This window comes from Aotus nancymaae, unplaced genomic scaffold (assembly GCF_030222135.1).
Source record: "Aotus nancymaae isolate 86718 unplaced genomic scaffold, 86718_ANA_hifiasm-v0.15.2.pri h1tg000058l, whole genome shotgun sequence".
NCBI lineage: Eukaryota > Metazoa > Chordata > Mammalia > Primates > Aotidae > Aotus > Aotus nancymaae.
Genome location: NW_026988472.1, coordinates 38,854,919 through 38,875,281, shown reverse-complemented (window position 1 = coordinate 38,875,281; position 20,363 = coordinate 38,854,919). Strand labels below are relative to the sequence as shown.

Here is a 20,363-nt window from a genome sequence, read left to right as displayed (position 1 = left end):
CCAGATAGTTTTTCACCTATATGGCAGTCTCCCAGGACATACATATCCTGTGAACCACATTACAGGGAAGCTTTGGTGGTTCTCAAATCACTAGTCTGCGTAACCTCAAACTTTGCTCTGGTGATATACTGCATTCTCACATGTATTCAACTCAGCTCACAAGACAGGGTGCACCACCTGCTCCAACAAGTGCCAGCAGAAGACACATGGTTTCATCTGGCTGCCCTCAGAAGAGCCAAAAAGCAACCACGATATCAATGGCTTGACAACTGTCTTTCATTCTTCTACTGAGGACCTCAGGAAGCAATTACTACAGACAGCAGAATCGAAGTTTGGGTAAGTAAGCATTTTCAAAGTCCTACACATTTAAACAATGCTAGTCAATGTTTTCAATGAAACCTATTCATTCCATCAAAGCGCAGTGGCCAGTACCTGCTTCGGTTAGTCCTGTTTTTGTGCAGGAAATGCAATCCTAGAGTCTACAGCAAGCCCAGGTGAGCAGATTCAGAAAGGAGCACCTTCCCAAATCTTTTCTGAGGTTTATCCCTAGGAGTTAAATGGGTATAATATGGTAATCAATCATTACCTGTGAATTTCTGGATCTGAATTCAATGTAATTTCATTTATATCTGCCTTGTGTATATCTTGCATTGTTGAGAAACGCTCATGTAAAGTAATGCCAGGTGATGGAAAATAATTTGCTGAAAAAGGAAACAAACAGTTTTATCTCAATGTAAAGCTGATTTCACTTAAAAGATTACATATAAGCATAGGAAAAAGGGATTCTTTTTTAAAATTCAACCTGTTTTCTCTTAAAAATACGTGGGACCCAAACTTATTTCACAGACTAATTTGTAGCACTTACGTGCTTTCCCAAGCCCAAACAAGAGTAAAAATACATGATTTATAAATCAAAGAATTTTCTTTCTATCTGATGTGCCTGCTTACTTGTCCAGGGGAAAAAGACAATGGCTCTCTCAAAGCAAGGACCTTTCTTCTCCAAGGTAAGACCTTACTATATCTGGAAAGTGAAGATGGCATACAGCTTCGCAGTTGAACAAAAATAAAAAGTAACTTCAAAAACAAGCCTGAAACATCAAAACAATTTTAAACAAATACTAAATGTTATGTTTGCATATCACAGAAGGCCTTCTAATGCCACTTTACTTTAATTCACATTAAAGTTCATGAAAACATTTGGAAATCAGCTATGCTACACACTTTTAAAGGATACAGAGAAAAAGAATACACTTGGCTCATCAAAATGCTACTTAACCAATACTCTTCCTTAATTTAATGTTTGTTCTGAGACAATCTCCTGGATTTTTCTGCAACATTAGCTCTATTTCTGCCAAGAATCACAATTCTTTTGGGTGAGAGGGACTGGAGCAGAGAGGATGAACTGTTTTCAGACTAACTATGTGGTTTAAAGTAAATACATGCTTCAGTTTGAGGGACGCAGAGAAAAAAATTCATTTTTTTCTGCGTCTGTGAAAATATATAAAATATATTTAGTTTTCAAAATATATTTTATAAAGGTAATAAAGATTAATGCAGTTGTCTAGTAGGAAGTACAAAATAAAAATTTTTGAAATTCTTGAAGGCCTCCAGCTTATAATACCCACAATTGCCTTATCTGTGCAGCATCACTGGGGAAGTTGTTCTATATCACTGAATTTTCCAATTAGTGGAAACTCGCCAGAAGCAAAAACAAAACAATTTAATGCAAATCATTAAAAGTATTTATTAGGCAACTCCCTGTCATAAAGAATGCCAAAGCAAACTAGAATCTTTTATTGATCACCCAGCATCATCCTTAAGAGACAAACTCCCAGTAATGCCCTCAGGGGGCTTTTGGAATCATAAATGACCTAGGCTTCCTGATATCTTGAGTTTCCTAGTTTTTTGTTGCTTCTTCCTCCCTGTTAGGTTATCAGTTACTGTTTCTTAACTGCTCTCAGTATGCCTTATCTTTTGCAGCAGCGACCTCTCCCTTTCTAACTTGCAATTTCCAATCTACTAACACTTGAAGCACAAGGTTATTGGGATTACATGTAAAGAACAACTAGGCTCAAATGAATGCCTGATACTTTCTCCAAAAGATTTCCTAATTCAGAGTCGAACTTAAAATGAAATCTTAAATTACTATTAAGCTACACTGCAGGTGTTTACCTGTATCTCGTGAAAAGTTAGTATATTACTTTTGTGTTATCCCTAATGTATGTGCAAAATATACCAACCTTTAACTTGATGGATTATTGTTATGATTTCCTGAGCAAATTCTCCTGTAGGTTTGTTTTCAGTATTCTGAGTTGAGTCAAGATGTTCAAACACTGGATGAAAGTTCTCACTTTTCCTGCCAACAGCAACCAAATCATGTGACATCTGTCTCTCTGTGGAATAGCTAGAAGCAACCCTAGAATAATTTGCAAATGTTTAACTAAATTTGAAACTATTTGTGGAGAAAAGAATTTATCAAAAATTAAGATAGCTACAAAACTAAAAAGAGGTTTTTTTTTTTTCTTATAATTAAGGCACTAAATTCTATGCCATAAAACATGTACAGTAACAAATAGGAGAAAATAACTACAGATACATGGCTCTGAGTTTTTTCAAATCAGAGGTCATTAAATATTTGCCACTTTAATAATAAAATCTTTCAAATTCTAAGTGAAACAATTTTTACTTCAAGAATACAAGGTATTAAAGACACTATGATTAGATTATTTTCTACGTCCAAATGGACAAAACATTGTTAGTTCTGCAAAATCATTTTATCTTGAAATACTATGACATTTTAAAAGCTGATAGCAAACATAAGAACCTCTCTAACTTTATAAAAATCCTTACATCTTTGTATCAGTAATAAGAGGCTTAGAATCATATTTTGAAATAAAATTCTGTAGAGAAATTACCTTAATTATAAAGTCTGACTAAATTCTCAGAAAATAGTCTTAGTGGTTAGGCAAAGTTATGATCATTAGCACCAGTTACAGTGTTCACCCTCAAAGTACCCTTAAAGAAATACTACCCTTTATTATATAACCCCGTCTATCTTACCACTTTCATGCTTTCTGAGTCTTATAACTTTTGTTAAGAGCTCTCTTGACCTCTAAGTACTTTTACAAACTAATTATTATAATATAGAGCTAACAATTATTGAGGGCTTACCACATGCCAAACATGTAGGCTTAGAGCTTACCAACATTATCTCATTTCATCTTTACAACAGCCCCATGGGGAAGGTGCCAGGACACTGAGACAATGGTCTTGGTTTCACATCCCAGAGATTGAACATTCAAATGAACACGTCTTCCAAGTGTCATAATAGAAAACAATACCTTATTCCAAGAATGCTGCACTTGCTTAAAACTACTCTGAAATTCTTTGTCTGGAGGCACTTTATGCATCAATGAAGAAATTTTCTTGTTATTTTATATTTATATCTCAATTTGGACAAAAAATGGCACTAATCAGCTTCTACCTATCTTGTTCCTCTGTACTTAACTCTAAATTGCTTTTGACTCTTCTCAAAAATCAAGTTCATTGTCCAAAGAATTGACATTTGCAACTGCTGGGGTTCTTAATGACTACATTACAGGCTCAGAAGAGAAATCCAACAGAGAGTCCTGAAGTATGTTTTAAATAACAGAGCACCACTGGAATAAATGGCTCATCATATAGCAAAAAGCAAACAGACAGATGTGTCTCGGGGTGTGGGTGCATGCATGCACATATGTACTTATTTATTTAAGTCATGTAACAGCCATATATCCAAACTGCTGCAGGGTTATGAGGGGCTGACAGATATTCTTTAACTAAAAATTTGAGCTCCTCTAATAAAATGGCTTCGCGTGTCTATTTATAACTTATCAGAGGAAAGGCTTCCATCTGACTTTCTGTGCTCCCTGCTCTCAGACCAGCATTGCCAGGGACAACTCCCTGCCAAGGCAGAAACACAGAAAAGTGATCATGCAGCAGGTTGACAGCACTGCTGTGGTTTCCTGGATCCATTAGAAGGACTTTCATTAGGAAGAAGGTCCATTTCCCTTCTTTCCTCCTAATTTGCTCTAAGCTTCCCACTGTGCATGTGATAACTAGCTAAGAGACATTTGCTGGTAAATGTTAGAACACGCTGTAACAGCCTCCACTAACAAAGAATTACAAATGCTCTCTGCTTAAGGGGGTTTAATGTTACAAAAATCCCATGCCATACCACAAAAAAAAATAGCCTTCAAAAACATTTTACAGGAGGAAAATAGTATATTTAAATAGAACTATACAGATGGTCCATCCACAAGAGGAAATCACTTGATAAGGTTTTTTCTGGCAGCCTCAGTTTCTCCCAAGAGGAAATAACCAGAAGTTTAGTTTTTCAATGGGTAATTATTAACATTTACTTATAATTTCTTATAAATTACTGCTATAACTCTTGTCCCCAACTCCATGCTCAATCCTCAATCCATAGGAGTTACATACTTTGAAGCTATTATATATTTAATTCCTTAAATCTTAGTGTTTAAACTTGTTATCCATTAAAATTTATCCTAGAGTTCCTCTACAAGATTTTTAATAAAAAATTAAAATTATCATTTTCTAGAAAATATACATTAACATAGTATAACCTCCAAATTTTAGCCTTTTAAAAACAATTATGATACTTTTGGTACAAGAAAAACCCTCTTTAGACTTGAGAATGCAAAATGTTCTAAATATTTATATTTGTAAATGTAATCATCTTTTGGCTCACATTTTACTTTTTACTATTTCCTATGACATGGATTGATTAACAAGTTAATAATTTCAGGAAATACCCCCAAAGCAAGTAGCTAAGCTGAAAAGATCAAATGTTCTCATTTGAGATGCATTTTAAACAATTTAAAAAATTAAAATACAGCCAAAAACCTCTATTCTAATACTATTTCTGGTACCAGTTTCATTAAACCTTCCAAGATCCTTTGTTCCCTTGACCACAATTTCCCTGTTTATTTTTCTGTTTAAGGATATTTCCACTGATGTTCTCCCAGAGTGTTGTGGGTAATAACCAAGAAAACATAAAAAGCTACATTAAACCTTAATTTCCTATTGTACACACTTAGGACTCATCAAAGAAACAAACTGCATGGCAAAACAGCAACAAAATACCCAACAGCAACCAAAAACAACAGATTCTCCTGCCCTCCAGAAGCTTGTAATATATATCAAAATCCATGTGACACATATAAAGTTTTCCTTCCTGTCTTCTTCCAAGTAATAAGTAACATTTCACACAGCATCCTACAGTTCATACAAAGCACTTTTCCAATTACTGTCACATGCAGCATAACATTTCCATTAATGACCACTTAAACAATGGTGGTACTATATTTTTAGTGTACCTTTTCTATGTTTAGCTATGTTTAGATACCCAAATAGTTACTGATGTGTTACAATTGCCTACAGTATTCAGTATAGTCACATGCTGTGCAGGTTTGTAGCCTAGGAGCAATAGGCTCTACCATATAGCCTAGGTATGTAGTAGGTTACATCATCTAGGTTTGTGTAAATACACTCTATGATCTTTAGACAGCGGCAAAACTGCCTAACAAGACATTTCTCAGCATATATCCCCATCACTGAGAAATGCATGACTGTGTATAATTTGCTCCTGTCTTTCTAAGAACAAATTTAGAAACTGTGGAGTTGAAGGAAAAGGTTCAGGGAGATTAACTCCTCCCCTAATTCTGCATCTCATTGCTTTTTGCACAAAAGTCCTCTAGTGGGCCTTACCAGCCCCAACACGCATTCAGTCTACCTCATAGACAGCAATCCTCTGGCAGCCAGAACTGGGCTGCTGGCCCTCTCCTATCAGCTGATAATGTCAAATCAGGCTGGCAGTCCCAGCATTCTTACCTTTCAGTCTCCTTCCCTCTATTCCTTTTCACTGGCTGCTCGGAACCACACAGGTCAAAGTTCCTGTGTATGTTTTTCTGCCGTTGTTAACCTGTAAATATAAATTCCTTTTGCCTCATCTTCATGTGTCTGAAATACACCAGCCTTTGGAGCCTAGCTCACATGTCAACTCCTACATGATGCCTCTTTTCAATCTCCCAGCTTGGTACCACCCATCTTCTGCTGAGTCACACATGCACTCCTATAACCATAACCTAATAGGAGGAGAAACCTAATCCTATGCAGCTCTATAGTCCCAGGGCACCCTAACAGACTGTCTCACCCAGGGCAGGTCCTCAAAAAATACCCACTGAATGCATAAATAATGAATTAAAAACGACTTGGTCAATTTGAGTGTTTCAGCTAAAGAGATGATAAGGTCAGGTGCGGTGGCTCACACCTGTAATCACAGCTACTTGAGAGGCTGAACACTTTCGGAGGCTGAGGCAGGAGGACTGCTTGAGCTCAGGAGTTTGAGATCAGCCTGGGTAACATAGCAAGACCTCATCTCGACTAAAAATTAAAAAAATTAGCCAGACATGGTGGTGTGTGCCTGTAGTACCAGCTAGTCGAGAGGCTGAGGTAGGAGGATTGCTAGAGCCCAAGAGGTAGAGGCTGCAGTGAGCTCGATCACACCACTGCACTCCAGCCTGGGTGACAGAGACTCTGTCTCGAGAGAGAGAGACAGAGAGAGATAGAGCTAGAAAGAGAGAGAGAGAGAGAAAATAAACTTCAATTTTTATTTTATTTTTGAGACAGGGTCTGGCTCTGTCACCCAGGCTACAGTACAGTGGCGCCATCTTGGCTCACTGCAACCTCTGCCTCCTCAAGCCAACCTCCCACTTCGGCTTCCTGATTAGTTGGGACTATAAGTGTGTGCCACTATACGTGGCTAATGTTCGTATTTTTTGTAGAAATGGAGTTTCACTATGTTGCCCAGGCTAGTCTCAAACTCCTGAGCTCGAGGGATCTGCCTGCCTCGGCCTATCAAAGTGCTAGGATTACAGGTGTGAGCCATCACACCTAGCCAGACTTTAATTAAGGCCAATTTAATTTTGTTTTAACTTCCTTGGCTTATTTTTTGTTTTTTGCTGAACTTAGACCAATTTAAATTTCATTTTTTAATATAAAATCTCAAATTACTAAAGTTCAGAGATGAACATAATGAACCTCCATGTGTCTGTCAACTCAGCTTCAATGGTTACCAACATATGGCCAATCCAAGCCTACTCATAGAGCCAGGAAGACCTGCAGGTTAATTTGGGCCCAAAAGGGTATAGCCAAGTGACCTGCCCAATGTCACAAAGCTGATCAGTGGTCCATAGAAAGACAAAAACCTATGCACTCCAACTGCCAACAGAATCCCTATACAAGGCCCCCTAAGAAACACCAAGAGAAGCTAGAGTCAAAACTAGGAATGAAAGGGAAACTTCTTTCAACTCATTTTTGATTTTGAAATGCATGTAAGAAATTAAAGTAGGGGAGGATATTAGTTTTTTATACTATATAACAGCAAGGTGGCAGGTTTGGGTATAAAAATATCCCCACCTGCAGCTTATTTTGCCTCCAGTGGAACAGTGTCCATCATAAGTAAACTTATGTGATTAGGTTCTCTTCCTTCAATCTCAGTTATGGTTTTTCACATTGTTCCCTGCCTGTGTGACACCTGTTTCCTTAGAGTGTCAGAGTTCCAATGTTCTCTGGGGCCCATCACCCTCATCCCCTTTCAAAGTGGGGAAAGAGTTGATAGGAGTAGAGACACCCCTCTGTATGTCTTCAGTGGGAAATAAAAGGATTAGATGCAAATGTGGCCAATGTACTCAGTCCACCATCAACTCTGATAGCCATGAACGCTGAGGGACAACCTTCCTCACATCCCAGGTGTCTTGTATCAGCTTCCCAGGAGATCAAATAAGTGTCTGATCCATCAGCAGCAGCTTATTCTGCTCCAGATAATAGTACCAACTCCTCCCTCCTCCTCTTTCTTCCTGCCTTGGCCAAGGGTCAATCCCTCACCCACTCAGCCCAACATTAAACACCCACATTCGTCTGTCCCAAAACTTACAGATGCATATATACAACAGTTCATGTTCTGCATATGTAACAACCTCGGTAGAAATTTTCATACTGTGAATTCCTAACTTACATTCTGAAACATATAATTATGACTCACATGTAATTTCTGATAATGAGGTTTCTGACAGTGGGTCAAGCAGCACAGTTTACAATAGCAAAGACCTGGAACCAACCCAAATGCCCATCGATGATAGACTGGACAGGAAAAATGTGGCACATATACACCATGGAATATTATGCAGCCATTAAAAACGAGGAGTTCGCGTCCTTTGTAGGGACATGGATGAACCTGGAAACCATCATTCTCAGCAAACTGACACAAGAACACAAAATCAAACACCACATGTTCTCACTCATAGGCGGGTGTTGAACAAGGAGATCATATGGACACAGGGAGGGGAGCACTATACATGGGGGTCTGTTGTGGGGGAGTGGGGGGGACAGCGGGGGGGGTGGGGAATTGGGGAGGGATAGCATGGGGAGAAATGCCAGATATGGGTGAAGGGGAGGAAGGCAGCAAATCACACTGCCACGTATGCACCTATGCAACAACCTTGCATGTTTTTCACATGTACCCCAAAACCTAAAATGCAATAAATAAAAAAAAAAAAAAAAAAAAAAAAAAAAAAAAAAGAATTCAGTCTTTCTTAGCAGAAGTATTAACTATGCAATGAACATTCAAGCAAGTGTTTACCTACTGCCGTTCTAGATACAAACTAGAATCTAAAAAAAAAATCACTGAGTGATAACCTTGTGTTTTCAACCACACTGATAATTGGAAGAACAAATATCAATTCTCAACCAAAGCTAAGAGAGTAAACAAATGTACAAAATTAGCCATCTTAGCCTTTCCAAAAAAAGCAGATAAACTCTCTAGATGTTAACCAATAAATAAACTTCTCTCTGCACTCTATGATTATTTTAATCTTGTCTAGAAAAACAATCTAATTTATACTAATAGTTGAAAACATAATTCTACTGAAGGCATGATCTCTGTTTTATGGATCAGTCCACATATATTAAATCCAAACCACAAAATTCATCCATAACCCATTCACCAATAAAGATTTTGTTGACTGTCACGCTTTATCATACTGAAAAGATACATGTATTTGCTCAGTTATTTATTTTTCAGGTCTTTGAACAGAGAGGATTTGCAGTGGCGGCTATTACACAAGCCATCCTGCAGGCCCTGGGCAGGGATTCAAATGGCCCTAGTATGCTGCCAGACCCCAGGGACAGATTATGCGATTTCACAAAATCATAGTTTATAAATTCAAAATAAAAGATGCAGCAGCCTCCATTTTAAGCTCACTTTTGTGACACACGATAAAGATCAAGCTTCCATTTCTCATATCAAATCATAAAATTAACTGTTCAGTATCTCTAATGAGGTCTATTAAAATAAAACTCTTCAAAATTGATATTTCTAGCATTGTTTAAAAGTGTTACAATTTCAAATTATCTTTTAACTATAAACACTTCATTATTAAATATGGGGGTATCATTACTTTTTTTTTTAGTTTTAATTTTTGAGACAGGGTCTCACTTTGTCACCCAGGCTGGAGTGCAGTGGCACAAACATGGCTCACTGCAGTCTCGACCTCCTGGGCTCACGCAATCCTCCCACCCCAGCCTCCCAAGTAGCTGGAACTGCAGGCACGTGTCACCACACCCAGTTAATTTTTGTATTTTTTGTAGAGATGGGATTTCACCATGTTTCCCAAGCTGTCTTAAACTCCTGACCTCAAGTAATCAGCCTGCCCTGGCCTCCCAAAGTGCTGGGATTACAGGCGTAAGCCATTGCACTGGCCACATCATTACTTTTATTAAAAAGTTAAAGATTTTGGCTGGGCATGGTGGCTCACGCCTGTAATCCCAGCACTTTGGGAGGCCAAGGAGGGTGGATCACCTGAGGTCGGGAGTTTGAGACCAGCCTGATCAAAATGGAGAAACCCCGTCTCCACTAAAAATACAAAATGAGTCGGGTGTGGTGGCACATGCCTGTAATCCCAGCTACTTGGGAGGCTGAGGCAAGAGAATTGCTTGAACCTGGGAAGCAGAGGTTGCAGTGAGCTGAGATGGCGCCACTGCACTCCAGCCTGGGCAACAAGAGCGAAACTCCGTCTCAAAAACAAAAAAAGTTAAAATTTTTTATGCATTTGATTGTATATAATTTTACTTCAAAAGAAAGAGAAACTGTAAACAAAAATTAAATAGTAAGGTATCTAAAGGGGTGTGTACTGACATTTGTAACTTACTTTGAAATATATCTAAAAAATAAGGTGGAACCATAGATGAATAGATAGATATGTAATTATGAAAGCAAACTGTTAATTGTAGACTTGAGGTGGTGAGTATGCAGGTGTTCACTGTAGAATTCTTTCAGCTTTTCTGTATGTTTGAACATTTTCAAAATATAATGTTGGATAGAAAAAAACTTAAGGCTGGGTGCGGTGGCTCATGCCTGTAATCCCAGTGCTTTGGGAGGCCAAGGAGGGAGGATCACATGAGGCCATGAGTTTGAGACCAGCCTGGGCAACACAGCAAGATTTCTAGCTCTACAAAATAATTTTTATTAGCTGGGTGTGGTGGTATATGCCTATAGTCCCAGCTACTCAGGAGGCTGATGCAAGAGGATCACTTGAGCCCAGGAGTTCAAGGCTGCAGTAAGCCATGATCACGCCACTGCACTTTAGCCTGGGTGACAGAGCGTGACCCTGTCTCGAAAAGAAAAAAAGAAAGAAAAGTGTGTATGTTATATGTTATATATGTATATCTCATAGCCATCAGGATAGAATCCAAGCTCCCCCCGACTTTTTTTTTTTTTTTTTTTTTTTGAGACAGAGTCTCACTCTGTTGCCCAGGCTGGGGTACAGTGGCTAGTGATGGCTCACTGCACCCTCGAACTCCTGAGCTCAAGTGATCCTCCCACCTCAGCCTCCCACAGTGCTGGGATTACAGGCATGAGCTATTGTGCCCAGCTCTTAAGGTAACATTCTTAAACTTGGTACTCACAGAAGCTTTTGTGCTTTTAAGGTGAAGAACTAGCAGGAAATATAATAGCACAAAATTATTTAAGACATATGAAAAAAGATACAAAATTATTAATATGATACCACAGCAGTCATGTATAAATATACACAGAAAAATAACTAGACTAAAAGGCAAATAAAATTGTTGTATAGTAGTAGAAATTATGGGTGATTCCCCCTTTATTTCTTAAACTTTCTGTAATATAATCACACTTATAAATGCTTTCTGAGCACATATACACATTTATACACATATGTATATTTAAAAATATGTTCTGCAAGTACAATGAATGTAAAAGAAATATGAGTTGGGGTATTGCCATGTCTAAATTTAAGAAAAGGAACAGGGGCCAGGCACAGTGGGTCAGGCTGGTAATGCCAGTGCTCTGGGAGGCCGAGGCGAGAGGATTGTTTAAGGCCAGGAGTTTGAGACCAGCCTGGGCAACTTAGCAAAATTCCATCTCTACAAAAAAAGAAAAAAATTAGCTGGGCATGGTGGCATGTGCTAGCTACTCAGGAAGCCAATAAAGGAAAGGTAGGAGGATCACCTGAGCCCAGGAGTTCGAGTTACAGTGAGCTGTAATCATGCCACTGCACTCCAGCCTGAGCAACAGAGCAAGACCCTATCTCAAAAGAAAAGAAAAGAAAAAGGAATAAAAAATGTGTTGTTTTACAAAAAAAGGACTTGTGGGTTTACCTCCCTCTCCATTTTACCATTTGGATTTTGTTTTCTCTCATTTTTGGTTCAAATACTAATGAGTCACACATGAATATAAACGTACCAAATCAACATGGCCCAACCCTTTTTCATTCGCATACTGGTAATGTATTAAGGTCATGAACAATTTTAGCTGTTTAGTTTTAGGCCAACTGCAGTGCCTTGTTATTCTCAGAATCCATAAATGGAAGTAATCTTCATCACAGAACAAGGCACGTGAGTCTGCTTTAAGAGAATATAACCTACAGTCTATTTTTTAAAGAATCATTAAGGGCTAAAGTAAATGTCTTATAAATAGGCATCTTCCCAGATTATGGCCTAATTTCCTCTACCTAGAAGAATCTGGTTGGTTGAGCCCCAGTCATTTTGAGATGGCAGCAAAAACCACATTAAGTCACCTGCCTCCTTGAGTCATAAGGGAACATGTGGATTTGAGCCTAAGCCACTCTGACTCAGACAAGTCACTTCATCTCTCAGGGCCTTGCTTTCCTCCTGTATAAAATTAGGTCCCTTTCAGCTCAAAAATTCTCTGAATTTCAGGCAACAGGGAACACAAGGTCTGAGAAACTGAGCAAGAACTAGGTTTTCTTGAACTCTACCCAGCCAATCCTTGGATAAGGAAAACCTGGCAGCATAAAAACGTGAATTCACGAAGAAGAACAACTCCATAGAATGCCCCACATCAAAGAAGCATCTGGAAATAAGATGTGGAAAGAAGGAGACATGAAATCGCTCCCATGCAACTAATCACAGGAAACAGCCTCACTACAGGGTTTTTTTGGGGAAAATTCTAGGCAATCCCTCGCATTCGATGGATTCTAAATACACTACTAATTCCATTTTTGAAGCTGCAAATAAAGACTGTAGAAATATTCTTAAATATTATAAAGAAAAAATAAAGATAATACCTGGATGTATCTACTGTTTTCTTCACATCTACTTTAACTGTAAGTGATTTCTTCCTAAGATTGATAGGCGAGGGTTTCACATCAAAAAGTTTTTGACTTTTATCAAGTTGGTTACTGGAACAATTGCTCTCTTTTCTGCAATCCCCTTCTTTCTTTATTTTTTCCTTCCGTTTGTCATTACTAGACCTCAAATCGACATCATTTTTACTTGAATAAGTACAGGCAATGCTGTCTTTCCTACATGGTTTAAAAGGTTCTTTGACTTGTCCGTCTTGAGTCTCTCTCCCTCTTCCAGTATTAAAACAATCTAACTCTCTATTTATAGGGTCTTTTTGAAAACTGTATTTTCTATCTTCTTCCTTACAGTACTTCTGAGTTCTCCCATCAGAAAAGTCCTGGTCCCCATCTGAGAGCTTAGGACGTTTGTGACGATAGTCATAGGATACTTTGGTTGCTGAACTGGTCTCTGGGTGTTCCCTCTCAGCATGTCGGTAAATTTGGGGTGCAAGGTTCCACTGGTCTGTCTCCTCTTGGTAAGTTGGGAGGGAATGCTCGGGCTTCCACTTTGGGGTCCTGGCAGGCTCTCTGCTTTCATACCTCTCCACGTCTTTAGGTCTTTTTGATATGTGTCCATATTTTCTGAAATCACGATCCTCAGGATACCTGTGTTGACATAAAGCAGTTTACACTTTCAATACAGAGAAGAAAGGGAGAATTCATATGTGTAGAATGTTGGGTAGCATGGCTTTAAATGCAGAACGCAGTGGCAAGTTAATCTATAATACCTTAAGCCAATTTTAGAGGTACAAGGCAGTTAAAGAGAAAAATACCATCTTTTAAAAGTATTCTAGCCATCAACATGATTTACTCTAAAAAGAAATACTTCACCAGTACACCGTAACTAAATTACAACGCTTTTTGTCTTTTTAGACAACAGCTTTTCAAGGTGGTTATCTTCAACCACAAAGTAAACAGACTTTTTCACTTCAGGCTTTATACCAAATTACCCAGGTTTAACATTTTCCTGTACCTCTTCTGAAATGAGCTCCTCGTCTCAAAGTCTTCAGAGCCTCTTCTAGTTGACTGGCAGTACTTTTCTTCTTGTATCCTCTGGTGCCTCAACTCATCTTCATGCCACTTTCCTTCAAATCTAAAACAATCTGCTATTGACCTCTGAGGTGGTTTCCCTCCTTTTCCACTTCCTCTAATTCTGTGGTCATCAGGACTATACCCTCCTTGCACTTTCTGGGGATAAGAATTCCTCTCATGCTCTTTGTAGGGTATGCCCTCTGAGTATTTGGGCATATACTGAGATCTCCTGTTACTGTCTCCTCTTCCAGGTGAATATCCTCGGTGAGGCTTATACATATAAACATTTTCTAAAGAGTTTCTTATGTTAGGGGAAGGTGATCTATGTTCATAAGACTGGTAATATATATTTCCACGAGAGGGAATCCTTGGTTTACTCTGTCCATGTTTCTCACTGTCCATTCTCCAAGCGATGGGTCTTTTTGGATCCTTCCTATATTCACAGCCATAATGCCCGTGAGAATATCTTTGCTTGTAGTGTTCAGCATTTCTAGGTACTGGTGATAAAGACCTATGTAAACAAACACAGAAAAGTGTAACCCATTTAAAGATAATCGTGTCTCAATATGACTTACAGAAAACATTTGCTTTTCCTAGGATCCCTCAGCTTCTTCCACTCAAACTAAATTCATCAATTTGCTACATCTGCACTCTAAATTGTACATCTGGGGGTCTGATTATGGTACTTGCCAATCAGCAAGCATACTCTTTCCATCTGAACTAAGGTATTTCATGTGCTTATTCAACTGAGCTGAGCACACCTGTCCCATTGGAGGAGGGCCAGCTTAGGTACACAGCAGAATCAATTTTGGAAGACTGCTGACAGCAAAGTTCTGGCAAAAGAAGATGCAGTGACTTCAAAGGGCCAGTCAGCAAAAGCTTACATCTGGTTCAAAGGCCAGGTAAGAAACAAGCAGGAAGGCAAGATTCACACAAATCAATGTATAGGAGGGTCTCCAGCAAACCGAACATTACCTCTGAAAATAAATTAGAGTCGAAGATTTAATGATGCTACAACTCAAACTCAGACCCAAGCTAGGCCCAGAGTTTCTCCAGTTGATTGTCTACTTTCTCTACTAAAGCTGTATCAAGGAGGAAAACATATGTACCTAACCGGGGGAGAAAGGGGAATGAGAGGGTCTTAAGACTTGAATCTCATGCTCAGTTCCTCCATAAATACCTCTAACATGGGTAAGTTGCTTTTCTTTCCCAGATCTGTTCTCTTGCATATCAATGGAAAGACGTGCTGTTCGAACAGAGCTTGTAACTTTGGTGAAGTTATACTTTAAAGCAGCTATAATGCTCTCCGGGGACAGCACATCCTTTCTGGAACTACCTTCTCCATACCTCTCAGCATTGCCAACATTGACACTTGTGTTTCCAATAAGAAGGAACGCTTTTGTATCCAGGGAAACCAGTCTGGGTTGCCTAGGCTTAAAGAGAGGTGTGCCACTATCTGGGACACAATAAAGTTCCATTTTGCACCCGGGGATCTTTCCCCGAATCTGACCTGCCCAATTTCTCCATCTCCTTCCTGAGGTTTTAATGTCTTCTAATCAATGAGGAAACAATCCTTGCTGCTTCTGTTATGGCTCTCTCTCAGAAGCTGCCATGGAGTTGGTACAACCATGAGTGAGTCCCTTTCTTTTCGATGGTAAATCTGTGACCTCCCTACAAGAAAGGAGGCAGATCTACCTTCCTCATGTACCTACTGGGACTTATATACTGAACTTGGCAATATTGCCCTATGGAGTCATCAAGCTAGACATACTAGCAAGTGTTATTTAGCTGAAACAGAAACTCTGCCATCCAGCTAGCTACAGCTCATCACAGGAGGAAGCAACTGGAGCCTCTGAGGACTTCCTGGAAGATTTCATCTCTTTCACAGCTAAGGAGAAAAGCTGGCAGCCAGAGGCAGAGGTCTTCCAGTCTGGACAAAATTCCCAATATCTGACTTTTAATTCTTACTTCACGTTCAATATTGGTTTGATACTACATTTTGTATCATTAATGTTTTATTGTATAGAGTCCCTTCCTTCTGAAGAAGGTTGCTAGAATAGTTGGTATTGTTTTTGGTTCTCCTAAAGGAACAAAAAAGACTCAAGGAGTCTGTTGGGAGATAATTCTCCAGTCTCTTGAGTTCTGCACGCCTTGTGAGCAGAGGCACTGATGGCCTTTGTTCTAAGGCAAAACAGGCTTGGAAGATAGAGATAAGGTCTCCCTTGGGGACAAAGGGCTGATGTGTTTGCTGTCCAGGATAGTAAGATAAATGTTTCCTCCAAAGCAAAGGCTGCATCGGTTTATCTGTAGCCCCTGATAAGGGACTCATGCTCCTCAGTTGTCCTGTAACTCCACTGCCTGTATGGAAACCTGGCTGCCTCAGTGTCCACCCAGCCAGTGGCTCTGCAGTGCCAGCCCTCAGGGGACCCAGAGGGTGAGGAGAATGACAGGAACATGAAGCTCAAGCTGCTTGCTGTGCTCTGAGTAATAAAGGCCTTTGTCTCTGACCCAAGTGTCCTGTGGTAGGCTAATAATGTGTTAGCTTGCAAGTAGGGTAAAACATCAGATCCTTTAAAGCTCTTAACAAAGAAACTTGAGAAGGAACCTGGAAATCAGGCACTGAGCTTGGCAGGGTCTCTTGTGCCCCTCACCAGGGTCTTTTGTGTTATTAAGAAATGGCCTCTTGATATCCTGTTAAAATCATTCACTTCTTTACATTCCCTTTTCTTTCTCAAGTTCCTTACCATTCCAAGTTGCTCCTGAATGAATTACAAAATGAAAACTGTTGACAAAATGATTGATTAGTCACTGCATAACCAAAACACGTAAGCACAATGGGCAAGTTATCTAACATGAAAAATCTTCATCTGCCTTTTTTGTGTGAAATGGTGGTCTTTTTTAAGTCCTAGAACATGCTAGTCACATTTACAGCTTGGCGCCTTTGCTCTTGCGCTCCCCTTTAACTAGAATACTTCTCTTCACTCTTTCCGCCTTTAGAAGTTCTACCCATCCTGAAATGCCCAGTTAAAATTGTTTTCATCTCTTCTTCTTTTTTTTTTTTTTTGAGATGGAGTCTTGCTCTGTTGCTAGGCTGGATGGAGTGCAGTGGTGCAGTCTCGGCTCACTGCAACCTCCACCTCCTGGGTTCAAGCGATTCTTCTTCCTCAGCCTCCCGAGTAGCTGGGACCACAGGCGTGTCCCACGCCTGGCTAATTTTTGTATTTTTAGTAGAGACAGGGTTTCACCATGGCCAGGATGGTCTCAATCTCTTGACCTCGTGATCCGCCCACCTCAGCCTCCCAAAGTGCTGGGATTACAGTTCATCTCTTCTTTGAAGACTTTCTTAGTACCCCCTTTTCTCTCCACAAAAACAGAATTATTTCCTCCCTAGAAATCCAGAACCCTTTGTCCCAATAAGTAGCACAGCACTTTCCCCACTGTATCATAGCTGGCCATGGTGTCAATCTCCCAGCCCAACCACATGCTTGCTGAGGCCACAGAAGATGGCGTATTTGCCTTTATAGACCAAGAACCTGCCTGTAGCAGGTGTACAATAAAGATTGGTTAAATTGTCCCAATCTAATGATACATACTTTTGATACTACCAAGCAGGAAAGAGGAGAAATATATATAATCGAACTATTCAAAACTTTATTATTCTGCCTTGAAGAAGAAAGAGGAAACTCCCTATTTTCTAACTTGAAATTTCTTCAAACATATTAATTGTGAAAAAATAAAATGAAATACATACTGAGGAGTTCTAAACTACTCACTAATTCAAAAAATATAATATTCTCAAAGATGTTTCTCACTCTCTCTTGCTGTGGCCACTGCATTGCTTTTCATTATGGATTAACTCTAGCTACCTGCTATGATTAAACAAAGCTGCCAGCTACTAGAATCTAGAAATACAACCTCTACCATGATAAAGTACCTAATGTGAATAATCAGGTCCCATAAGCTTATTAAGAGTTTACTAGTGCTGGTAAAATTGAAAGTCACAGCACATCCCAAATGCAAGCTTACTCTGCTAAGAACTGCTCACCTGTGTTTCCACCTGGGGGATCTAGATCGTGACCGCGCCATCCTTTGACACGTGAGCCACTATCCACTTTTTACACTGCAAAGAAATACAGGATTAGCAAGTTTGTAGAAAGAGCCTGCTATTTGCTCTAAATCACAGCAAATGCTGACAATTTATTTAAACCCTTTGTGCCTCAGTTTCCTCATCTATAACATGGAAATAATAATAATAGCTCCCCTTATTATTGGAATATTGTCAGGATAAAATGAATTAAATCAGGGATCAGTAAACTGCCTGCAAAGTGCCAAATAGTAACTATTTTAGGCTTTGCAGGCCATATAAAGTCTGTCATACCTGTTTCTTCTTTTTTTTAAAGAAACTACTTAAAAATGTTAAAATGTGACAACATTGAGATCTGTCATAAGCATAAAATCCACATCAGATTTCAAAGATTTCATATAAAAAACCTAAAATATTTCGTTAATGTATTTCTAATACTAATCACATGTTGAAATGATATCTTGAATATACTAGGTTAAAGGCACTGTATTATCAAAAGTAATTAAAATTAAAAATACAAACACTATTTAGATTAAGGGTCATGCAAAAAGAGGCCCGGCAAACCAAATGCACTGTTTAACGACATCTAAATTAAATCATAAAAAGAGCTTATTGGTGTCTGGCACATAGCAACTGCTAAATAAGTATTTCAAAAAGAGGAAAAATTACCCAGAATTCCTCTACCTGAATACATGCACTACTACTTTCTTGTCTTTCAACATGTACAGAAACAAACACTTCATATAATCACAGTTAAAATGTTTAGGAATACATGACGGTATACTCTGCTTTTTAAATATGTGGATTCTAAGAATTACCATTTCTTTTTTTAATTTAATTTTTTTTTTTTTTTTTTTGAGACAGGGTTTTGCTCTTTCCCTCAGGCTGGAGTGCAGTGGTGCAATCACAGTTCACTGCAGCCTCCACTTCCCAGGCTCCAGCAATACAAAACTTAGTCAGGTGTGCTTGTGCATGCTGTCGTCCCCAAGTAGCTGGGACCACAGCATACACAACCACACCTGACTAAGTTTTGTATTTTTGGTAGACACAGGGTTTTGCCATGTTGCCCAAGTTGGTCTGGATCTCCTGAGCTCAAGCAATCCTCCCACCTTGGCCTCCGAAAGTGCTGGGATTACAGGCATGAGCTACCATACTCGGTCAGAGTTACAATTTCTAATACTCAACTCCTGCCTAACTTCCCACCAGACAAATATACCAAAAATGTAATTGAACATTTAGTTTGCTTCTGGTTTTTTGCTAAAACAAATAATTCATATTCATTGTATGGGTACATCACATTTTGTTCATTCATTCATCTCTCCAAGCACATTTGGGTTGTTTCTACCTTTCAGCTATTATAAATAATGCTCTTGTGAACATTTGTGTACAAGTTTTTGTGTGGACATATGTTTTCATTTCCTCGGGTATATACCTAGGAGTGGAATTACCGGGTCACTTGATAACTCTATGTTTAACTTTTTGAGGATATGCCAAACTTTCCAAAGTAGCTGCACCATTTTACATTCCCACCAGCAGTGTATGAGAGTTCCAATTTTTCTACATCCTCACCAACACTTGCAATTATATTTTTGACTATGGCCATCCTAGTGGGTATGAAGTGGTATCTTACTGTGGATTTGATTTGCATTTCCCTAATGACTAATGGAGAGTAATCTTGAAACATGTAAGAAACTATGAAACTAATCATGCCTCGTTTCCTTTAGTCATTTCAGTTTAAACGTGTTTTAGAAAATAATTCAAAAGAAAAAAAATCAGCTGTATATACTAAGATGTTCGTATCAGTTTTATTTATAATAGGAAAGAAAAAAAGCCCAACAAAATAACCCAAATGCTCAAGAAAAAGATTAAACAAATGTGAGATACATACATCTAGTTGCTTCCTACCTTTCTCCCCAGCCTTATATGTCTTTTCCTCCACACCACACTACTCGATTTCCCTGATCAGGCCTTGCTGGTCCAGCACATGGATGGCCTTCCGTCAGTTGGCTTGACAAACCCCTATTCTTTCCCGACTGTGAAACAATCACATCCCCTGGGACTCTTTCCTGGACTTTCTTTTTTTTTTTTTTTTCCCCCTCTGAGTTTCTTTCTCCTTGGGAATTCTGGGTTTATTTTGCAATTATTTCAACACATTATAATTTACATAATTGTATTTATTTCAATAGGCAAAAGACTCCATTATCACAGAACACAAAACTTAAATGACCTATGAACGTATGAGATGTTCAACTTAATTAGGAATTGGGAAAATACAAATTAAGACCATAGTCATTTGATATGCCAAAGGGCTACGATCACCCATCAGATAGACCAATAATGTTTTTCAAGTTGTGTATTTCAAAGTGTTGGCAAAGATGTGTGACAATAGGAACTCTCAGTTACTGCTAGGTGAACTATACATGGTACGGTATAACCAGTTTGAAAATACCGTTGTCCTTTGGTAGACTCAGGGGATTGGTTCCAGAACCCCCACATATGCCAAAATCCATGCATATCCAAGT

At 39.0% G+C, this 20,363-nt stretch overlaps 1 protein-coding gene across 11 annotated transcripts in view; it reads right to left on the bottom strand.

Moving 5' to 3' along the window:
* The window catches only part of BCLAF3 (BCLAF1 and THRAP3 family member 3), an 80,770-nt gene that overhangs the window by 42,736 nt on the left and 17,671 nt on the right, over positions 1–20,363 (bottom strand). For 10 of the 11 annotated variants that reach the window (XM_012433953.3, XM_064364463.1, XM_012433960.3 and 7 more), the window contains exons 2-6: positions 17,803–17,877; positions 13,699–14,268; positions 12,669–13,331; positions 2,241–2,416; positions 587–701 (exon numbers count right to left, since the gene is read on the bottom strand). In XM_012433953.3, the coding sequence (XP_012289376.1) occupies positions 587–701; positions 2,241–2,416; positions 12,669–13,331; positions 13,699–14,268; positions 17,803–17,843 (1,565 nt within the window). In that variant the 5' untranslated portion in view covers positions 17,844–17,877. The remainder of the gene's footprint in view (positions 1–586; positions 702–2,240; positions 2,417–12,668; positions 13,332–13,698; positions 14,269–17,802; positions 17,878–20,363) is intronic. The other variant, XM_012433966.3, reaches the window with a different exon arrangement.